General features: G+C 43.6%; 1 protein-coding gene across 4 annotated transcripts in view; it reads right to left on the bottom strand.

The window, feature by feature from the left end:
* Positions 1-847: 847 nt before the first annotated feature.
* mfhas1 (multifunctional ROCO family signaling regulator 1) overlaps positions 848-21,531 on the bottom strand; it is a 103,508-nt gene continuing 82,824 nt past the window's right edge. Inside the window, exons 2-3 of one of the 4 annotated variants that reach the window (XR_011889570.1) lie at positions 8,734-8,961; positions 848-2,663 (exon numbers count right to left, since the gene is read on the bottom strand). Coding sequence is in view for 1 of the 4 variants with exons in the window: in XM_072281870.1 (XP_072137971.1) it covers positions 2,659-2,663; positions 8,839-8,961 (128 nt within the window). In the remaining 3 variants the exon portion in view is untranslated. Of the gene's footprint in view, positions 2,664-8,733; positions 8,962-21,531 lie in introns of those variants that run through there. The other 3 variants (XM_072281870.1, XR_011889569.1, XR_011889571.1) reach the window with 3 other exon arrangements.

Raw genomic sequence — 21,531 nt, 5'->3', positions numbered from 1 at the left:
CTCTCCCTTCTCCAGCCTCGTATCCCTTTTGCCAATCAACTTTCCAGCTCTCAGCTCCATCCCTCCCCCTCCTGTCTTCTCCTATCATTTCGGATCTCCCCCTCCCACTTTCAAATCTCTTACTATCTCTACTTTCAGTTAGTCCTGACGAAGGGTCTTGGCCTGAAACATCGACTGTACTTCTTCCGAGAGATGCTGCCTGGCCTGCTGTGTTCGCCAGCAACTTCTATGTGTTGCTTGAATTTCCAGCATCTGCAGAGTTCCTCGTGTTTGCATCATTCTCACTAATCTACTTGTTTCATGACAGCATTATTAGGTGCGACCATGGCAGTTTTTGTGGAGACTAAATCTAAACTCCACACAAAAGACACAATGCACAAAAATCAGGAGTAGAAGGAACTTGGTAGTGTTCAGGACATGCAGTGTGAAAGGGGTGATAACTGAGGCACTTTTGTCCCAGTTCTCAATGGGGTCATGTTCTCTGGGCAGCGCCCTACAATAGCTGCTCCCAAAAGTTTATTTTACTCAAAGTCAATTTAAGCTTAAGTAAATCAAGTTATTAACTACTTCTTGGTCAAAACATAGCACTGAGCAATCAGATTGCTGGGGAAATATCTTAAAAGTTTTCTAACAATACAGGCTCTACCATGGTTCCACTTCTGTAAACCATTTGTAACGCAGTTATGACTCCCACATGGCAGCAGATATCTACGGCCCCACACCAGCTAAATCCATCCGTTCCGTCTCCCAAACTCTTGTTCATATATACACAAAACTGGGGAGGACCTGTTCAACTAAACTCAAACTATTGTCAGATTCCATGTTAGAAAATAAAACAAATACTTTTGCAATTGATTCTTTTAATAAGTGTTAAATATCCAAGGTGACTGATGTGCAAATGTTTCAGTTCCATTGCAATACATGTTTTATTAACAAGACTTTAAAAAATAAGATATTTGTAGGCTGCACTGATTCTCCTTCCTCCTCCTTTTAGATTAATTGATATCAAGAAAAACACTTTAATTCAACATACACAATCACAACTTCCTTTGGAGCGGAGACAGCTCGTCTTTATGCACTGCCTTATCACGCTCTCAGGATGTCCCAGCAAGCTTCACATTCAACACACCCCCTCCTGAAGTGTCATCAGTCTCGAGTAGGCCACCTTGTCCTACATCGTTCTCACAGCAAAATTCCACAACCACCAGAAGAATGGACAGTTAGGATTTTTTGTTTGGCGGAAGGGAGAAATGTTGTCCAGCATACCAAGGAAACGCCCCTGTTCTTCGAGGAACACCATGGGATTGTCTCCAATCATCCAAGAGGATTTTGTATCTCATTTGGCAAAGGGCAGCTCTAGTAGCATGGTTCTGTCCAGTACTGCCCTTTAAAGTTGGCCTGATGCATACGCCCAAGTCTCTGAAGTGGCACTTGAAGCTGCAAGCTTCTGACTTGAGGATGAGAGTGCAATCACAGAGATGAGCTGAACACGAAGAACCCATACCTCACCAGGGTGCTTTGGGAAGGGGTGTTGCCAATGAAAATGCAGCTTTTGAGATATATTTTTGTTAAAAATTGTAACTTTCAAATAAATGTTCCCCAGAACTATAGTGAACTGAATACCTCTCAACAAATATATAGAAACGATATAGCCATTGATATTTTAATCCAATTTTTCACCCCCAGGCAGATGATGGAGGTTAATCATGGCCAATTAAGAGCCTTTATTAAAACTGGTTTCAACGAAGGGGGAAGAAAGCAGTGTGAATAGATTGTTTTGTCACACTGAGTATTGCACAAAACTATTAAACTGCAGGAAGTTTAAAAAACAAAATGGTGATGATGTGCTTTTGCAAAGCCCAGTTATCTGAGTCCAACCAAGAAAAGACAAATTACTTTTGGCATTTTATTCCTACAACACTAAGTATGGCTTTTATTAAACACTGCAAAAGAAAATCCCTGAGGAGCCACTTGTTCCAGAAATAGCTGGTGGAACTTGCGTGTCTTTCTTACGAGTTATTCATTTCTAAGGGTGTGGGCATTGCTGGCAATGCCAAGATTCACTGCGTAACCTCCGCTGCCCTTGAGAAGGTGGTGGGGAGTCACCTTCTTGAACCAGTGTCGACTTTCTGGAGAAGGTACTCCCACAGAGCTGCTGGATAGGGAGCTGTAGGATTTGCATCCAGCGACGATGAAGGAACAGTGACTTACTTCCATGTCAGGAAGGTCTGTGACTTGCAAGTAGAATCTGCAGGTGTTGGTTTGCCTACGTGCCTGCTGTCCCTGTCCTCCTTATTGGTAGCAGTCACAGATTTGGAAAACGCTGTTGAAGTGGTATAGGTGAATAACTCCTGTGCATTTTGTAGATTGTATACACTGCATTTATCCATCGGAAGAATTGATTTAGTGGGTCCATCTGCTTTCAAATGATAAAAATCCACTATTCCTCATCCAAATGAGGACAGCTTGAAGTGGATGAGAAGACTCTTTCTAGGTTTTGTGTAGAGACAGTCAGCTGGTCAGGTACAAGATCCTCAGTGAACTGTGTCTATTGTGGAGCCACTTTGAATCTACTGTAAAAGAGCATCAGTTCTTCTCTTCACATTTCCAAGGACGAATGGACATTCCTCTACTGTTCACAAAAGCCTCAGCTGAACGTCAACCTATTGACAAGAACAAAAAGATGAATTACCTCATCATTGGGAAGCCTTCTATCTGAAACAAGATATTATTACAGTAGTTCATGGATTGCATGTATGCTACAAATGTTCCAGGCCTTCCAGCACAATAACAGGCTAATTATGGAATAGGAAGACACTTCAAGCCTTCTTAGTTCACTCATGCAGAAATATCCAAAAGTCCCTCAACAGTATTGAAATGGTTCCTTGGCTTTTGGCTCCAAGCAGCTCTTTGCTGAACTACCTCACCTCTAGTGCCCAATGGCATCACAGATGATGACTGGTGCAGGGTTCACACTGCATTTGACACAGAATCACAACATTGTAAGAAAGTTACAACACAAAGAGGCTCTGATTTGTCCCTTTGTATGTTTGTGCCAGTTAAAAAAAAAAGCTCTTTCTATCCCACCATCTAGCACTGGGTCTGGATCTTTAAAAGCACATCAAAGCAATTTAAAATGCAACAAAGTTCATACAGAGAATTCCAAGCATACCATTAGTGGAAAGCAAACCTGCCTCTCTCCTAGGCACTGGGCAAAAAGTGCTTCATTTCCTCTCTAATCCAACTAATTACAGTTCCATAAATACCCCCACTGACTCGTACAACTGTAAAATTGTAGATGGAAACCTTACTCTACACTTCTCCCTACCTTAGGAAAGCATCCAACAGAATCAAGGACCCTGGCTGCCTGGGTCATCCTCTCCTATTTTTACCAGAAGAATCGAAGGCTTGAGAACACCCAGAGCCAGGATCAAGGGCGGCTGCTCCCCTGTTGTTATCTTAAACTTCTCATGTAATAGAGGTGAACTCTTGATCTCCCAATCTACCTGTGGTGGAACTTGCACTGTGTCTGTCTGCCCTGCACCTTCTCTGCAACTGTAACAGTTTACTCGGCATTGTGTGCATTAAAAATGAAATGCTCTGTCTGGCTGGCATGCAATCTAAATCCCTTCTCTGCAGTTTTCTGCATGTGACAAAAACAAACCACTACCGATCCAGAACATTTCATCTTTTTCTATTTTCTTTTGACATGAAGTCTATGAATCCATGCTAAAACTCAGGGCACTCCCACCCCCCACTAGTTTCCCTCTCACTCATTCTCTCAAATGCAAAGCAATGTTCACAAATTTGTAAATATTAAATATTAAGTTTACTGTATAAATGTTACATCAAAAAATCAAGTACTGCATAAAGAGACTGACATTTACATTATTACCATTTATCCCAGACACAATTATTTCTCACCAGCTGATAAAATATAAATTAGCTTTATATATAATTAAATTTTGTGACTTCATTCAAATGCATCCACGTTCCAAGAACTTAAGACCCTTTACATGGTGAGTAGATCTCTAAGAGATACAGTGAATGGAGAACCTAGGAGTGTCTCTCTCCCTGACTTTAAGTAAATGGGATATGTTGAAAGGCATGGACAAAGTGGATGTGGCAAAGTTGTTTCCCATGACAGGGGAGTCTAGTACGAGAGGGCATGACTTAAGGATTGAAGGGCACCCATTCAGAACAGAAATGCGAAGAAATTTTTTTAGCCAGAGGGTGGTGAACCTATGGAATTTGTTGCCATGGGCAGCAGTGGAGGCCAAGTCATTGGGTGTATTTAAGGCAGAGATTGATAGGTATCTGAGTAGCCAGAGCATCAAAGGTTATGGTGAGAAGGCGAGGGAGTACGACTAAATGGGAGAATGGCTCAGCTCATGATAAAATGGCAGAACAGACTCCATGGGCCGAATGGCCGACTTCTGCTCCTTTGTCCTATATACAAGGATGAGATGTCAGGGTACTTGGAGACACATGATAAAGCAGGCTGAAGTCAGCATCGTTTCCTTAAGGGGAAATCTTTCCTGACAGACCTGTTGGACATTGTTCACTTGGATCTTCAGAAGGCCTCTTGACAAGGTGTTGCACATGGAGGCTGCTAAACTGGATAAAAGCCCATGGTATTACAGGAAAGATACTAGCGTGGATAGAAGACTAGCCACTGGCAGGAGGCAGAGTGGGAATAAAGGGGGCTTTTTCTGGTTGGTTGTTGGTGACTAGTGGTGTTCTGCAGGGACCAGTGTTGAAACCACTCCTTTTCATGTTATATGCCAATGATGGCAGAATTTATGGCTTTGTGGCCACGCTCTGCAGATGATACGAAGCTAAGTGGAGGGCAGGTAATGGTGAGGGAGCAGGGAGCCTGCAGTCAGTGAGGCAGATCAGAATGGGCAATGAAATCGCAGATGGAATACTATGTAGGGAAATGTTTGGTCATGCACTTTGGTAGAAGGAATAAAGGTGTAGATTATTTTCTCAATGGGGAGAAAATTCAAAAATCAGTGACATCCCATGATCTAGTGAGCCCACACACCCGTGTTCCCTGTTCATCCCGCGGTCTAGTGCCCACACACCTGTGGTTCCCTGTTCATCCCGTGGTCTGGTGCCCACACACCCGCGTTCCCTGTTCATCCCGTGGTCTAGTGCCCACACACCTGCGTTCCCTGTTCATCCCGTGGTCTAGTGCCCACACACCTGTGTTCCCTGTCAATTCCGTGCAGTCAGTAGTCTGGGAAGGGCTATTCTCAGTGCAACTCCTAGACTGATGCACAGATCTACAGTCTGTGACACAAACTATTTAGGAAAGTTGGAATGGGGATTTGATTTTCAACCCTGTGAACTTGAAGGTACAGTATTAGCTTATGCAGCGAATGGCATTAGTCCGTGAGATACTGCAAGGTATGGGGTACCGAACCTCTGCCCAAACCACATTCTCTGTAAGAGTACAGCTCTGGTTAAATGACCAAGGTGCAACCACTGCCCAGCCCAGTGCTGAGAGGCTTGAGTGAAATATTTATACTTCGGTTTATGGGACACTGAAACAGCGATTCCTCAAATACTGTTGTAACATGAACTTACTAGATGTCAACATATTTATATGATACAAGAGAAAAACCTTTGCCTCTTCAACCTGTAGTTACATCATGTGGTTAAAATCCTCTCTGTGGAATTGCCCTTATTTTCTTCCAATTATGATCAGATTCTAATTACGGGCAACTGACGCTGGCTTTACTAAAGAGCATGCACCCCAAAAACTAATTAAAATACACACCACTCAATTGTTAATCATTGTGTACTTCCTGTGCACAAATTACAGTAAGATTTCCTCAGCTGACATTTATGAACATACGTTTTGAATGACCCAGCTGTAAATTTAGTCCAAATGAATGTATTATGTGTCATTAAGGTATGACAGACAGACTAAGATCAAACTCCAAAGTCACAGTCAAATCCAGAAGTTTCTTTGGTGTAGAGTAGTGAAATCATCTCACTAATTTACAACTATATGGGTCTCTAGTCATATTGTGGGACAGGGTGGTGGGAGAGCTTTACCGAAAGACTGGCCTTCTACTCACACACATCCATAGTACAAAACTCAGTAAATCCCCGTCAGGGGGTAAAACTGCTTTTAAAGTCCAGAAAATCAAATGGAATAACTTTTGATAGTGCAAACTTGTGAGAAGCTGAAAGAAATGAGGCAATGTTACAGATATTGGTGACTCATGGTACAGTTTCACAGATTACAGGGAGGTTCCTTGTTGAAAAGAGCAGAAAAGGTGCAGCTTTTAGCTAAAGAATTGTGATGAATAGTCACCAACTTGAAATGTTAACTGTTTCTCTCCTCACAGACTGCCTTTTTTTAAATGTGAAATGATAATTTTATAAATTAAGCTTCAGTAATGGGCAATTTACTAGAAGAGTTCATAATTTATGACCGGCATACTTAGTAGATTTGATTAAAAATTAATCAGTAGGTTGACTGTCTACTGGTCTTTTATAAACCTACTGGCTCTCACAGCTACCTTGACTAGACCTCTTCCCACCCTGTTACTTGTAAAAATCCTATTCCCTATTCTCAGGTCCTCCTCTCAGCTGGAACTGTTCTCAGGTTCAGACTTTCTACTCCAGAACATCTGAGTTGTCCTCCTTCTTTGAGAACAGGCTTCCCCTTCCTTTACAATGGATGCTACCAACGCCCACATCTCCTCCATTTCCTGGGCATCTGCCTTCACCCCACTTCCTACGCCGTATTAGAGCTCCCCTTGTCCTTACCTCACACCCCACAAGCCTGAACATCCAGCACGTCATTCCCTGTAACTTGTGCCATTTTCAATGGGATCCTACCACTAAACATATCTTACCCTCCCTGTTCTCCTCCTCCTGCATGGATATCAGTCTCTGCATGATATCCTTGTCCATTCACCCCTCCCACTGATCTTCCTCCTGGCACTTGCCCCCTCAACTCCATCCTCACCACCGTTCAGGACAACACACAGTCCTTCCAGGTGCGGTAACACTTCAGCTGCAAGTCTGCTGGGGTCATCCTCTGGACCTGGGGCTCCCAGTGAAATGGGGACACCCGACGTACTGTAGAATAGAGGACCACTTCGTCAAGCACCTTTACTCTGTCTGCAACGGGCAGAGTTTCCTGGTGGCCGACCATTTTGATTCTACTTCCCATCGGCATTCTCGGTCCAAGGCTGCCATGACAAGGCCACACTCAGGTTGGAGGAGCAACACTTTATATTCCACCTGGGTAGCCTCCAACCTGATGGCACGAACATTGATTTCTTGAACTTCCAGTAACTTCTGCCCCCTCCCCTTCTCTCTTTTGTCTGCTCTCCATTCTGGCTCTGCTTTTACTCCTTCTTTTCTGCCCACCACTTCCAACTGGAGCCCCTCCTTCATCCCTTGCTCCCATATTCCACTTTCTATCAGATTCCTTTTTCTTCAGCCGTTTATTTTTTCCACATATTACCTCCAAGCTCCTCCCCTCATCCCCCTTCCCCCTCCACCCACCTACCCCTTCAGCTGATTCCAGTTTGTACTCCTCCTCCCTCCCCCACCTTCTCGTTCTGGCTCCTTTCCTTACAGTTCTGACAAAGGGTGCCGGCCCATAATGACTCTTTATTTCTCTCCATAGATGCTGCCTGACCTGCTGAGTTCTTCTGGCGTTCTGAGTGTGTTGCTCTGGATTTCCAGCACTTGCAGAATCTCTCGTGTCTAGATTCAAAATTAGGCTGGTCACAGAAGAGAGAGGGGTGTTATTGTGACTAGGGGTCTGGGACCAGTGGTGTTCGAGTGTCAGCGCTGGACCACTGTGATGTGATTTGGATGAAAATGCAGACGGGCTGTTTAGCACAAGGGTTGTCAAGAGTTGTGGATAATGAGGAAGACTATCAAAGGATTCAGCAGACTGTAGACAAGAAGGGAAAATGCACACCAGCTAAACAGTTCACTCATGAATTCTTGCATGTTTTTATCTTGTGGTCAAAAGAAGAATGTGTTAGAACGTTTTAATTGAATTGGGTTTTTATTTAATTAGGTGTTTATTGTTCTTGCCTGTCCAATGGCTCTGAATGTCTGTGGCATTAAGCACCATCCCTGGTGTTCACAAACATCAGAAAATCTGCAGACGCTGGAAATCCAAGCAACAGACACAAAATGCTGGAAGAACTCAGCCGGGCAGGCAGCATCTGTGGGAAAGTCTAAATGAAGTGTTTCCGGCCAAAACGTTGAGTGTTTACTCTTTTCCAGAGATGCTGCCTGGCCTGCCGACTTCCTCCAGCATTTTGTGATCATTGGTGATTATGTTACAGGAAGACATGATGCATCAGCTTCTATGCCTGAGTCAGTGGTGGAGGCAGACCCACTAGTGAAATTTAAGGGACTACTAGACAGGTATATGGAGGAATTTAAGGTGGGGGGTTATATGGGAGGCAGGGTTTGAGGGTCAGCACAACACTGTGGGCTGAAGGGCCTGTACTGTGCTGTACTATTCTATGTTCCCTGTGCTCTCTCCAGCTTCCATTTGTACTAATCTCATCTAATAGGTTGGCACAAGAAGAAAAGTCATCTATCTGTGCTTGTTTGGAAGATATGCTCAAATAAAACTCTCATCCATTCTATGCAATTCATTCCACAGGGAGAGCCACACTAATTCTTGAAAGGGTAATTGGTCAAAGCATTCATTTTAAGCAAACATACTTTCTACCTTACCTTATTCTTGCTAAATAAAAAACTGTTGTCTGCCAAATATTTGAACATAATTTTAAAGGTTTCTCTTCTGAGGGAGACCAGCAGGCTGGCCCTCTGCTCACTTACAGCAGGGACTGATCACAGTGGGCGTCGGGGGATATACCAGGGCCACATCGACAAGCTCACCCCCATTTTTCGGGCAGATAATCTCAGTCACTCCTTCAGGCCTGGACTGGGTCAATAGTTCCCCTGTTGAAAGAGAAAGAGAGAGATGAATTAAGAGTAATTCGATTCCTCAACAGCAGCATTCAAATGAAGGTCTAATGAATTAAAATAATTTGCAAGCCTAATAGTAAGTTGGACAGTTTCTGCAGATTGTCCTTGTGCACCATTCACTAATGGCTTTATATGCAGGTACAGCAAGTCATCAGGAAAGCTAAGAGAATGCTATCCTTTATTATAAGAGGAATTAAAAACAAAAGTAGTCAGCTTACACCTTAGTAGTGATCTACACACAACCATGATCTGGAATAGTGCGTCCAGTGTTTGTCTTATTTTAAGGAGCATTTTAATGGATTTGAAGCATTATGTATAAGACATTGATGGGGCCTAATTTGGAGTATTGTCTGCAATTTTGGTCACCTACTTGCAGTAGAGATATGAATAAGGTTGAAAGAGTATTGGTTTACTGGAATGAGTGTGCCATCTAAGGAACGGTGGATGGACTAGATGGTTTCTCCTGCAGTCTGGAAAAGTGAAGGACTTGATTAAAACAAGTGAGATTTTGGGGACTTGATCAGGACATGTGGAGAAGGTGCTTCTGCCTGTAGGAGATTCTGGAGCAAGGGGTCTTTGTTAGCAATAAAGTGTTGGCATTTAAGACAGAGATGAGGCAAAATGTTACAGAGTCATAGGGAAATACAGCCCATCTAGTCTGTGCCGAACTATCTAAACTGCCTATTCCCATCGTCCAGACCAGGACCCTCCATACCCCTACCATCCAAATACCGATCTAAACTTCTCTTAATCATTGAAATCGACCTTGCAATCACTTGTTCTGGCATATCATTATTCCACATTCTCATGACCCCCTACGTGAACAAGTTTCCCCTCATGTACCCCTTATTCACCTTTCACCCTTAACCCATGACCCATGGAAAAAACAACAGGAATTCTGCAGATGCTGGAAATTCAAGTAACACACATCAAAGTTGCTGGTGAACGCAGCAGGCCAGGCAGCATCTCTAGGAAGAGGTGCAGTCGACGTTTCAGGCCGAGACCCTTCGTCAGGACTAACTGAAGGAAGAGTGAGTAAGGGATTTGAAAGTTGGAGGGGGAGGGGGAGGGGGAGATCCAAAATGATAGGAGAAGACAGGAGGGGGAGGGATGGAGCCAAGAGCTGGACAGATGATAGGCAAAAGGGATATGAGAGGATCATGGGACAGGAGGTCCGGGAAGAAAGACAAGGGGGGGGGACCCAGAGGATGGGCAAGAGGTATATTCAGAGGGACAGAGGGAGAAAAAGGAGAGTGAGAGAAAGAATGTGTGCATAAAAATAAGTAACAGATGGGGTACGAGGGGGAGGTGGGGCCTAGCGGAAGTTAGAGAAATCGATGTTCATGCCATCAGGATGGAGGCTACCCAGACGGAATATAAGGTGTTGTTCCTCCAACTTGAGTGTGGCTTCATCTTTACAGTAGAGGAGGCCGTGGATAGACATGTCAGAATGGCCTATTCTGGTATCTGTCCCCCACTTTTCCTTCGCTACATCGACGACTGCATTGGCGCTGCTTCCTGCACACATGCAGAACTCGTTGACTTTATTAACTTTGCCTCCAACTTTCACCCTGCCCTCAAGTTTACCTGGTCCATTTCCGACACCTCCCTCCTCTTTCTAGATCTTTCTGTCTCTGTCTCTGGAGACAGCTTATCCACTGATGTCTACTATAAGCCTACTGACTCTCACAGCTATCTGGACTATTCCTCTTCTCACCCTGTCTCCTGCAAAAACGCCATCCCCTTCTCGCAATTCCTCCGTCTCCGCCGCATCTTCCCTCAGGATGAGGCTTTTCATTCTAGGACGAGGGAGATGTCATCATTTTTTAAAGAAAGGGGCTTCCCTTCCTCCACTATCAACTCTGCTCTTAAACGCATCTCCCCCATTTCACGTACATCTGCTCTCACTCCATCCTCCCGCCACCCCACTAGGAATAGGGTTCCCCTGGTCCTCACCTACCACCCCACCAGCCTCCGGGTCCAACATATTATTCTCCGTAACTTCCGCCACCTCCAACGGGATCCCACCACTAAGCACATCTTTCCCTCCACCCCTCTCTCTGCATTCCGCAGGGATCGCTCCCTACACAACTCCCTTGTCCATTCGCCCCCCCCATCCCTCCCCACTGATCTCCCTCCTGGCACTTATCCGTGTAAGCGGAACAAGTGCTACACATGCCCTTACACTTCCTCCCTTACCACCATTCAGGGCCCCAAACAGTCCTTCCAGGTGAGGCAACACTTCACCTGTGAGTCGACTGGGGTGATATACTGCGTCCGGTGCTCCCGATGTGGCCTTTTATATATTGGTGAGACCCGACGCAGACTGGGAGACCGCTTTGCTGAACATCTACGCTCGGTCCGCCAGAGAAAGCAGGATCTCCCAGTGGCCACACATTTTAATTCTACATCCCATTCCCATTCTGACATGTCTATCCACGGCCTCCTCTACTGTAAAGATGAAGCCACACTCAGGTTGGAGGAACAACACCTTATATTCCGTCTGGGTAGCCTCCAACCTGATGGCACGAACATCGACTTCTCTAACTTCCGCTAGGCCCCACCTCCCCCTCGTACCCCATCTGTTACTTATTTTTATGCACACATTCTTTCTCTCACTCTCCTTTTTCTCCCTCTGTCCCTTTGAATATACCCCTTGCCCATCCTCTGGGTTCCCTCCCCCCTTGTCTTTCTTCCCGGACCTCCTGTCCCATGATCCTCTCATATCCCTTTTGCCAATCACCTGTCCAGCTCTTGGCTCCATCCCTCCCCCTCCTGTCTTCTCCTATCATTTTGGATCTCCCCCTCCCCCTCCAACTTTCAAATCCCTTACTCACTCTTCCTTCAGTTAGTCCTGACGAAGGGTCTCGGTCTGAAACGTCGACTGCACCTCTTCCTACAGATGCTGCCTGGCCTGCTGCGTTCACCAGCAACTTTGATGTGTGTTACCCATGGAAAAAGCCTGCTTGCATTTACTTTATCTATACCGCTCATAATTTTGTGTACCTCTATCAAATCCCCTCTCAATCATCTATATTCCAAGGAATAAAGTCCTAACCTATTCATTCTTTCCTATAATTCAGGTCCTCCAGACCTGGCAACATCCTTGTAAATTTTCTCTGTACTCTTTCAACCTTATTTATATCTTTATTACAGGTAGGTGACCAAAATTGCAGACAATACTCCAAAGTAGGCCCCATCAATGTCTTATACAATTTCAACCTAACATCCCATCTTCTGTGCTCCATACTTTGATTTATAAAGGCCAATGTACCAAAAACTTTCTTTACAACCGTATCTACCTATGATACCACTTTCAATGAATTATGTTGCTGTATACCCAGATCCCTTTGTTCCACCACACTCCTTAGTGCCCTACCGTTCACTGTGTAAGACCTATCCTTGTTGGTCCTACCAATGTGCAAGACTTCGCACTTGCCTGCATTAAATTCCATCTGTCATTTTTCAGCCCATTTTTCTAGCTGATGCAGATCCCTCTGCAAGCCATGATAGCCTTCCTCACTGTTCAATACAGTCCTGTCCTCACTGTCCCTAATCTTGGTGTCACCCGCAAATTTGCTGGTCCAGTTTACCACATTATCATTCAGATCGTTCATATAGATGACAAACAACAGCGGACCCAGCATCGACCTCTGTGGCACTCCACTAGTCACAGGCAACCATTTACTATTGCTCTCTGGCTTCTCCCACAAGGCCAATGTCTAATCCAGTTTAACCTGATCTTGAATGCCAAGTGACTGAACCTTCTTGACCAACCTCCCATGTCAAATGCTTGCTAAAGTCCATGTAGACAACATCCACTTTCTAGGAATTCTCTTCCTCAAAGGGCAGTTGGTGGAAGCAGAGTAGTTAGATATCTTGAAGAGAGGTGTAGGGAGATACTTGGGTCAGCTGGTGGCGTAGTGGTGTAGCGGCATCAGCTCTGGTCTTCAAGACAGATGGTCCTGAGTTCAAACCCAGCCGGGTCCCAACCTGGGCAGCCGCAGTATCTGTGCGGAAGAAAGGCCTGGTAATCTACTTCCTTATCTTGCCATGAGAACCCTACGGACCCTATGGTCCATCAGGTCACAAAGAGTCGGACTCGACTTAACAACCAAACAACAGAGAGATACCTGATCATGAAGGTGAAAAGTTACTGTAGGTAGTTAGCAATATGGAGGTGGGGCTGGAACTCAATCAGCTGTGATTTATTAAATGGCTGAGGGCCACAGTGCTCAGCAGCCTAATTTGATGTAAATATATTTCCACAACCCACAGACAAACTCTCCCAAAAAGGTAACATATAAATTGGAAATAAAATTAAGGCTGGAAAAATAAAGTTAAATATGAGAAAATCAAAATAGGAATATGGGGAATAACAGATGAAGCCCTTAGTTTTGAAGGATTCTGGAATACCGTGACTGGATGGGTGATTGATTGTAATAATTGGGATAGGTGATTAACAGTAAAGCATTTTCCACGGACAACAATTCCTGTTTTGATGTGACATGATTAAAGCACCTGCACTGTTGGTACCTCCTGCCCTGTTGATCTGCTTCCTCGTTAACATTTAAAAACTCATCAGGAAATTGTATTTTTTTTAGGCAGATTAAAATTGCAAGATATAATTTAGTGACCTTACATTGGGCATTCATTGTGTTTATCACTAAATGCAGCATTTTCCCATTTGTTTTAACATTTGACTTTATTTCTGGGAAGAGCTCTCATTAATAAATTGAAAAGGACACTGCTATTAAAAGCAGTCTCCTTTCTGGGCAGATTGTAAGGCTCACAAACACATGAATCACAATATTCGCAACCAGTCATTATTTTATCAAAATAACCAATGCCCATTAAACGATGCAGGGTTAAAATCAGCACAGCAAAGTGCCAAAGTCTGCTTTGTCCATGACTCATGGTAGTGTCCCTTACCCCGCAGTGTTAGTTTAAACATGCCAAGGAATAACTGTAGCAACAGAGTTTTATAAACTTTTGGACCAAATCAATGCTGCAAACCAACTACAGATATACAAGTGATGCCGATCATACTAATCCAGAAATTACTTTTATGGAAAACTATCTTTTTTAACTAGCTTTCCTCCACATCTCTTTATGTTTGTAATCTACATGTTAAATACATGGTAAATGCTCCTGAAGGCGGAGTGTGTGAATATGTTTTTTGGCAAGCTGTGAATGTGGATTTTATGAAATGACTGAGATCGTGGCAAATGAGGTGAGATGCACTCCCTGGAGAGAGGTAACCAAGTAGATAGAGAACCAGGAGCTGAGAGCTGTGAATCCTAATGCGGTTGGAAGTCACTAATTAGCTTCCTCCTGCAATTTAATCAGCAGCTGGGGTAGCAATTTGAATGTCACCCTTCAGCAAAAGAAGCTTGTTGATGGACCAAATTATTTGCATAGATTTGTATGTAAATGAATATGAATAATTCCCAACAAGGCAAACTGATCAAAGCAGAGCTGGTTCTGCATTCGAGCATGTACATTTTACATTCCTGGAAGACTAATAATTTTCTACATTACATAATAAATTATCAAACCTCAGAGGTGGGGCATCCCTTCGATATGAAGCAGTGAGGTCCTCTGTGATTAGCTCAGGACAGCAGCTGATGGATTACATACAGTCTAGTAATGTCTACAATATTTCATGTCCTTACAGACTGCACTGAGTTAACCCTGAGTAAATCAGTGTGTTCCTGTTCTGTTAGAACATAAAGTTCTCACAATCGTTGTTTTGTTAGGAAAATGCAAAAATACAAAATCCTTTTAATCTAAACATTCACAGCAAGCAATTTCTACTCAGTTCATGCAACTAAGAGAAAAAAAGAGTGATTTGCTGTAAAACATTTCAATCTCAGTGTCTAATCCTAATACTAGGCTTACAATACCTTACAGTCCAGAGAAGGTAAGGAGGCAGAATGCCAGGTTTTAAACCATGAATATAAACAGAAGGAACATAACTTCTTTTAGAAATAGAACAATAATTTTAACTCAAATACATAGACACTCAACAGCAAACAAAGGAAGAGTTCTTCTTCAATGAGAGCCCACCAAATTGATGCTACTGCCACTCTGATACAAGGAATTTAGAATTTTGAGAAGTCTTTCATAAACCTAAGAGCCCCCCCCCCCCCATTGCATTTCACATATTATTAAAGTATGGTCAAGTTAGGAAACACTGTAACCAATATTCCCAGAGTGAGGTCCCTTCGGAGAAATGATCTATTTTAGTCTTTGATTGAGGGATAGATTTTGGCAGGATACTGGAAGAATGTTATGCTTCTTCTTCACTCAGAGGCAGACAAGGTTCTTCCTGAATGACTCTTGTGAAATATGATACCTCTGACATTGTAGCAAAGAAAATATCCACCACTGGCCTAACAAGAAGTTCAACCCAATCCTGCCTTTGGTTAAACTGTTAAAACTCACAGCCTAAACCTTGCCTTATTCCAGCCCTGACCCGAATCCACAGCAGAAGATTGGGACCAACACTTTGCAATCCTAGTACAAGGAAAGTTCAAGGCCAGCAACAACCACATCGCTATCTGCTTCACTGAAATGGTCTTCCTGGCTTGACCGGCATCAAAGTGCGGAGGTGAAAATTCTGCTTCATACAATGAACAGCATCTACTGATACAGGCAGCTGGCTGCGTGCAGAACTTCCCCATTCCCCATTCAGCTTTTAGAATATGTCTCCCACCCAGTATTCTTTTCCACTTGCAGAATATCATAAACAGAACAGTGATTGCCCTTTAATAAGTTTCAGAGAATTTGTTACACCGTCACTTCTGCAAACAGACATACCAAGAGCTCAATGCATGAACATTTCAAGCATTCTTTAGGTTTTCAAAGTTCAGAGTTGACAGAAATGCTTTGTTACGAATGCAGGCAGACTTGTTGGAAAACCTGAGAACAAGTTCAGCCTAGTTCTGGAATAGCATCTAATGCTGGCATTTTTTCCCCAACCCCAAGCATAAATACATTGACCACGATGGAACTGATTAAAAGGACGAGCACTCGTCTAACCTGTGGCTAAATCCAGCAGGATCAGTTAAATAAGGGTGTAAATACAAACCCTAGACATGAGCATGGCTGCCACTTCAGTGAGGCACAGCACTGTTAAACAATGAATCCATGAATGTGCTCTCTGGTTACTGTTTAAAGTTCTCCAGGTACCCTAAACATTAATAACCAATGTCATTAAAACTAATTCTCTAAGAATAACATTTCTAGAGTACATTTCTAACCTTAGGATCTTTAAAGTTATTGAACAAACCTTTTGAAGTGTCACCAGTAGAAAATCTAACCAATTTGCCTATGTGATTTCATAAAAAAACAAGCTATTTCAGGCATTATGAGAGTAAACTAGGATACTGGAGTAAAATTCACAGCTCTGTTTTCAGTGAGGCACCTTCTGTTCATTAAAGGCTTCATGATTAATGTCTTAATCTAAAAGAAAACACCTCCAGTTGTGCAGCACTCCCACAGCACCATACTCAACTGACTTTATGCATCTGAAACCTCCAGCCTCTGACTCAGAGCTGGGACTGCCTCCACTCAGCTGTGGCAAACATCTGCTGCCTCAGCCCACATTTACCAATAATATATTACGTCATCTAAAATTACATGGAATGAATGCTTAATCATGCTATCAGAAACGGAGCCATTCACATTCCTTGAATTTTTTCAATGCCATTAGCAAAGGTCAGAAATTTATTACAGATCAAATAAAGGAGGATGCTTCAATTATCAAAAATACAAAAGAGAAATCTGACATATCAAATATAGGCTAACAAATGGAATATGCTGCAAAGATTGAAAACAAGACCCATCTATTTTCCACAGTACATTTTACTTGATGGCTCAGAGTAGACAATAGGATTCAGTTCGTTTCTCAGTCACAATGTTTCCTCCAAAAAGGTTTCTATAAATCACTGGTCACTGCCCCCTACTTCCCCGGGGATGCTGATGGTAGGGAATTGGTGAGGCTAACAACATTGATTATAAAGGAAAGATGGCTAGAATCTCTTTTGTTGAAAGTAATTGTCTGGCACTAATAAATCAGCCCACCTCTGCATATTACCCATGTCCTTCTGCACACAAATCACCGCTCCTTTTACAAAGGAGCTCCGAACAGAATTGGAACTGTCAATCATCTTGGCACATCTTCAGCGCTAACCTTACGGTGGAAGGAAGTTTAATGAGGAAAGCAGTCAGCTCTGGGACATTGTCCTAGAGTGCTCTTGTAGTGGTGAACTGCCTCTAGCAACCACGGCTGTCTCACATCTTTTGTACCGTCTATAACTTTTATCAGGGCTGTTTGATGCCACATTCAGACAATAACTTTCTTACGTCAACACCTCTCAACTGGAATTCAGCTTTTCGGTTCATGTTTAGAGCGTGACTGCAATGCAGTCGCGTGTCCCAGTGAAACTCCAAGCAACAGATTAGCTGCATGTCAGTTGACAGCATCAGCTATCACGTTGCTGACGGTTGGGAGGGATGGTGATTTCACGCTAGTGGTCAGGACAGTTATGCACTGTCTGCAGGGTTGTGGACACAGCTCAGCACATCACATCACATCACATCACGGAAACTAGTCTCCTTCTCATGAGCTCCGTCTACACTTCCTGCTACCTCAGTAAAGGACCCAGCATATTCAAAACCTTGGACATCCTCTCTTCTCCGCCCTCTCATTGGACAGGAGATCCAAAAGCCTGAAAGCTGGTACCGCCAGGCTCAAAGATAGCTTCCAGTGCGTTGTCATCAGACTACTGAATGGTTCCTCAGATTCAGATTCAGTTACGTATCACATATTGGTATAAAATGCAAGCTGATTATGCAGATTTTATTTCATATCTGTACTTTGAACTTCATTTTTATATAATTCTTTACTCATTATAACTGTTGAATGTTGTTTTTCGTTGCATGTCATGCCAACACACCACAGCAAGTGGCTTAGACACGTAAACGTACAGCATATCGAGGGAACAAAGCTGGCCCGTGATCTTTGATATACAGTGAAATGCCCAAAGAGCCAACACAGCTGGGGGCAGCCTGCAAGTGTCGCCACACGTTCCAACGCAAAAAGAGCATGCCCATAATGCCCGGCAGAACAGCACAGAACACGAGCACCGAAACAACAAACCCCATTCCTCCTGCCCACCCACACAGACCTCCAAACCCAGAACAGGCTGACTTTGGCCTCCAGTGGACTTATGAATTTGCAGACATCGGGCTTCGAATTGCCCAGCCGATTCCGCAGATTTCTAGACTTCCGCCTGACCTTCGTGCTTCGATCTTTGTCGTCGACCCCAGGACTCGCCAATTATGAGAACCCTGGATGAGGACTCTGAACACCAGGCCTCGAAATCTCAACTCGCTGATGATGAGACCGTGAGCACCAGGACTCCAGGCTTTGAACTTTGACTCACATATCCAGGGATTAACTGGCCCTTGGGCCTCCTGCCCACATGGAACTCTGATCCTGGAGCATCTGTGGCCTCCAAGTCACTCACCCTGACTGCTTCTTCACTGTTCTGTTGACTTCAATCTTGCCAACCTGCCAGCGTTCTACCAGCACATTAACTTCACAACCAGAGGAGAGAATGTATAGAGCTGGTCCACTATCAACATTTGTGGAGCCTCCAAAGCTGCCACCCCCTCAAGTCCTCACCTCAGATACTCAGATCACATACCCACTTTGCTAATCCCGGCATACAGACCACTGGTTAAATGAGCACAGGGAGATCAGGATCAGGCCAGGAGGTGCCACCTCAGCCCCACAAGACCGTTTCCAAAGCACGAACCAAAAACAAGTCCATCTTGCATGTCAACAACAGTGATGCCTCCCATAGGCTGAATACCTTCTATGGTCCATTTGAGGCAATGAAAGCCCCCTCTCCCCCTGAGGAACAAGCACCCTGTCTGGCCACAGTTGAGGTGAGGAGGGTCCTAGCCAGGCGCCAACAACATACTTGGTCAGGTGGTGGCTGCCTTCAAGCCTGCAGGGACAGTGGACTGTTCCAGTGATGTATTAAAGAACAGGATTAATGAAAAATCAACTAGAGTGCACAAGACAAATTGTGCAAATGCAAATAAATAGCAATAAATAACAAGAAGATTAAATAACAAGATAAAGCATCCTGAAAGTGAGATCACTGGTTGTGGGAACATCTCAATGGATGGGCAGTAAGCATAGTTACCCCTCGTATTCAAGAATCTGATGGTGGAGGTGCAGTAATAGTTGTTGAACCTGGTGGTACAGGACTTTGTACCTTCACCCTGATAACAGCAGCAGGAAAAAGAGCATGGTCTGGGTAGTGGGGGTCTTTAATGATGAATGCTGCTTTCCTACAACAGCTTTCCACATAGATGTGCTCAATGGTGGGGAGGGCTTTATCCGCCATGTGCTGGGCTGAACCCTTGGCCATTCGTGGGATTTTCTGTTCTAACGTATTGGTGTTTCCGTACCAGACCATGACGCAGACAGTCAGTATACTCTCCACTACACATCTATAGAAATTTGTCAAGGTTTTAGGGGAATAGTTGACATTTCAAGTGGAGACTCTGCATCAGCTCCAGATTCCAGCATCTGCATAAAGTGCCGCAATGTGGAATGAACAGTCCAGCTAAGTCATTCCAACTCAGAACACATTCAAGCAATGGATGCACTAAAATAAGGACTCAATGGTTAATAACTTGGACCATCTTATTGAACGAGCCATGCTGTACAAAGATCATTTCTTCTCAAAAGGAAATCTATTAGCACCAGGGGCATTCTCAGTAAGTTCCAGAAGTAATCAAACCTTTGATTATTCAAAGCCACAGGGAATAGTGCAGCTACCTTTGAAGCTGTAAGATGAGGTGAGCTGAGCCACGCCGAGCCATGTAGTAAGGCTTCTGGATCCCTGGACAGAAGATCCGTGAAGATACGTACTATTGGAAAACCCCAATGGAATCCCTTTCCTTTATCTCTACCAGCTGCGTTAACTTTTAGCAATCGATGTAAATATAAATCCTACGCATGCAATGTAACTTGATGCTTTGCTGCAGGCTTGAGTGCTCAGAGGAGGGTGCAGATGCTTCTTTACTGGGGGGGGGGGGGTCATCACTTTGCTGCTGCTTGTCCGTGGGAGGGGGAGCTGGGGGGCTTTGGGGTTCTAACATTTAACTGTCATTCATTCTTTGGGGCACTCTGTTTTCGTGGATGTTTGCAAAGAAAAAGGATTTCAGGGTGCATACATTTCTCTGCCATTAAATGTACCTATTGAAACCTATCGAACTTAATTCATTTAGCAATTCCTCCATAATCAGTACAACTCGATAAATTCGATTTGACAGAGAGAAATTAGAAGGGTGCTGAACAAAACCCGTACTTTCTTTCAGATTGTTCATTTTATCATAAAAATATTGTTGAAGGGGAGATTAAAAAAAAGGGATGTAATTTCACTCAATATTTAAGATCGATCCATCTGGATAGTGAGAAGCTTGTTCCAATATGTGGCTGGAAGGCACCATGTTTAGTCTATGGAGAAATGCTGGGAATGACAGGGTGGGATGATTTGAGGTGGGAGTTTGTGTGATGAAATTGGCAGGAAGCTGAGAATTGGGAATGTTTCCTCCATAATCTTAATGGACCACATCCATCCTTCAAGAGCAGTGGATGCTCAAAATTTAATCATACAGCCAATACCCCCATCCCCCGCATTCTACTAAGCAACGGAAATCGGGCTTGCTTAGGCCTTGAATAACGCCCATCCTAGAGCTTGCTTAGCTCAATTAAATGGGTGCGGGGTCTGCCAGGGCTTTATTGACACTTCCAGAGTCAGTGGCCACAATCCAGCAATATGTTAAGTATTATTGATCAGTATAAATTATTAAATTGAATTACAAACAGTACAATGCAAAATTGATCTTTGCCTCTCTACAAGAACAATAAGCAGGTTAATGGTGGGTGGAAGTGGAATTCCAGCGCTTGAGGAGAATAAGTTTCAGGGAGCTGAGTTATGCCAGTGACAGCGTTGAACAAAAACTTTCTCACCCCAGTGGAATTCTGATGCAATGAACCCAAGGACTTTTTCCCGGAATCTCTGATGTCATGACTATTTCCTTCTTTCCACCAGAATTGAGATTACAAAGGTTATACAGCCAGGGTGAAATTAAACTGAAACCATGCTTTGATTTTAAAAAATAGTGGAACTCAAGAGCCTAGATTGTTAATATAGGTTTTGAGACCGGGGGATAGCACATAACTTCAGTCACCAGTCTTCAGATTCAAATATGAACTGTGGATTAAATCTAAACTGCAAATCTGAACAATGGGTTCATGAGAACCACAAACCAAGAACAGACAATGCTGATTTAAAAATCTGTGATGTGTGTGTCTGTAGTATGGATGCAAAAAGGGAGGTGTGTGTGTGGTATATAGTTCAAATGAAACATTGTAAATATGGAATTGTCCTGAATTTTTCTTTGATCTTTAGCATATAAAGTGTGGGGTCAGGCAGACCTTCTTCCTCCAAA

This window comes from Mobula birostris, chromosome 17 (genome assembly GCF_030028105.1).
Source record: "Mobula birostris isolate sMobBir1 chromosome 17, sMobBir1.hap1, whole genome shotgun sequence".
NCBI classification, from domain to species: Eukaryota; Metazoa; Chordata; class Chondrichthyes; order Myliobatiformes; family Myliobatidae; genus Mobula; species Mobula birostris.
This window is presented reverse-complemented; position numbering and strand designations above follow the sequence as displayed.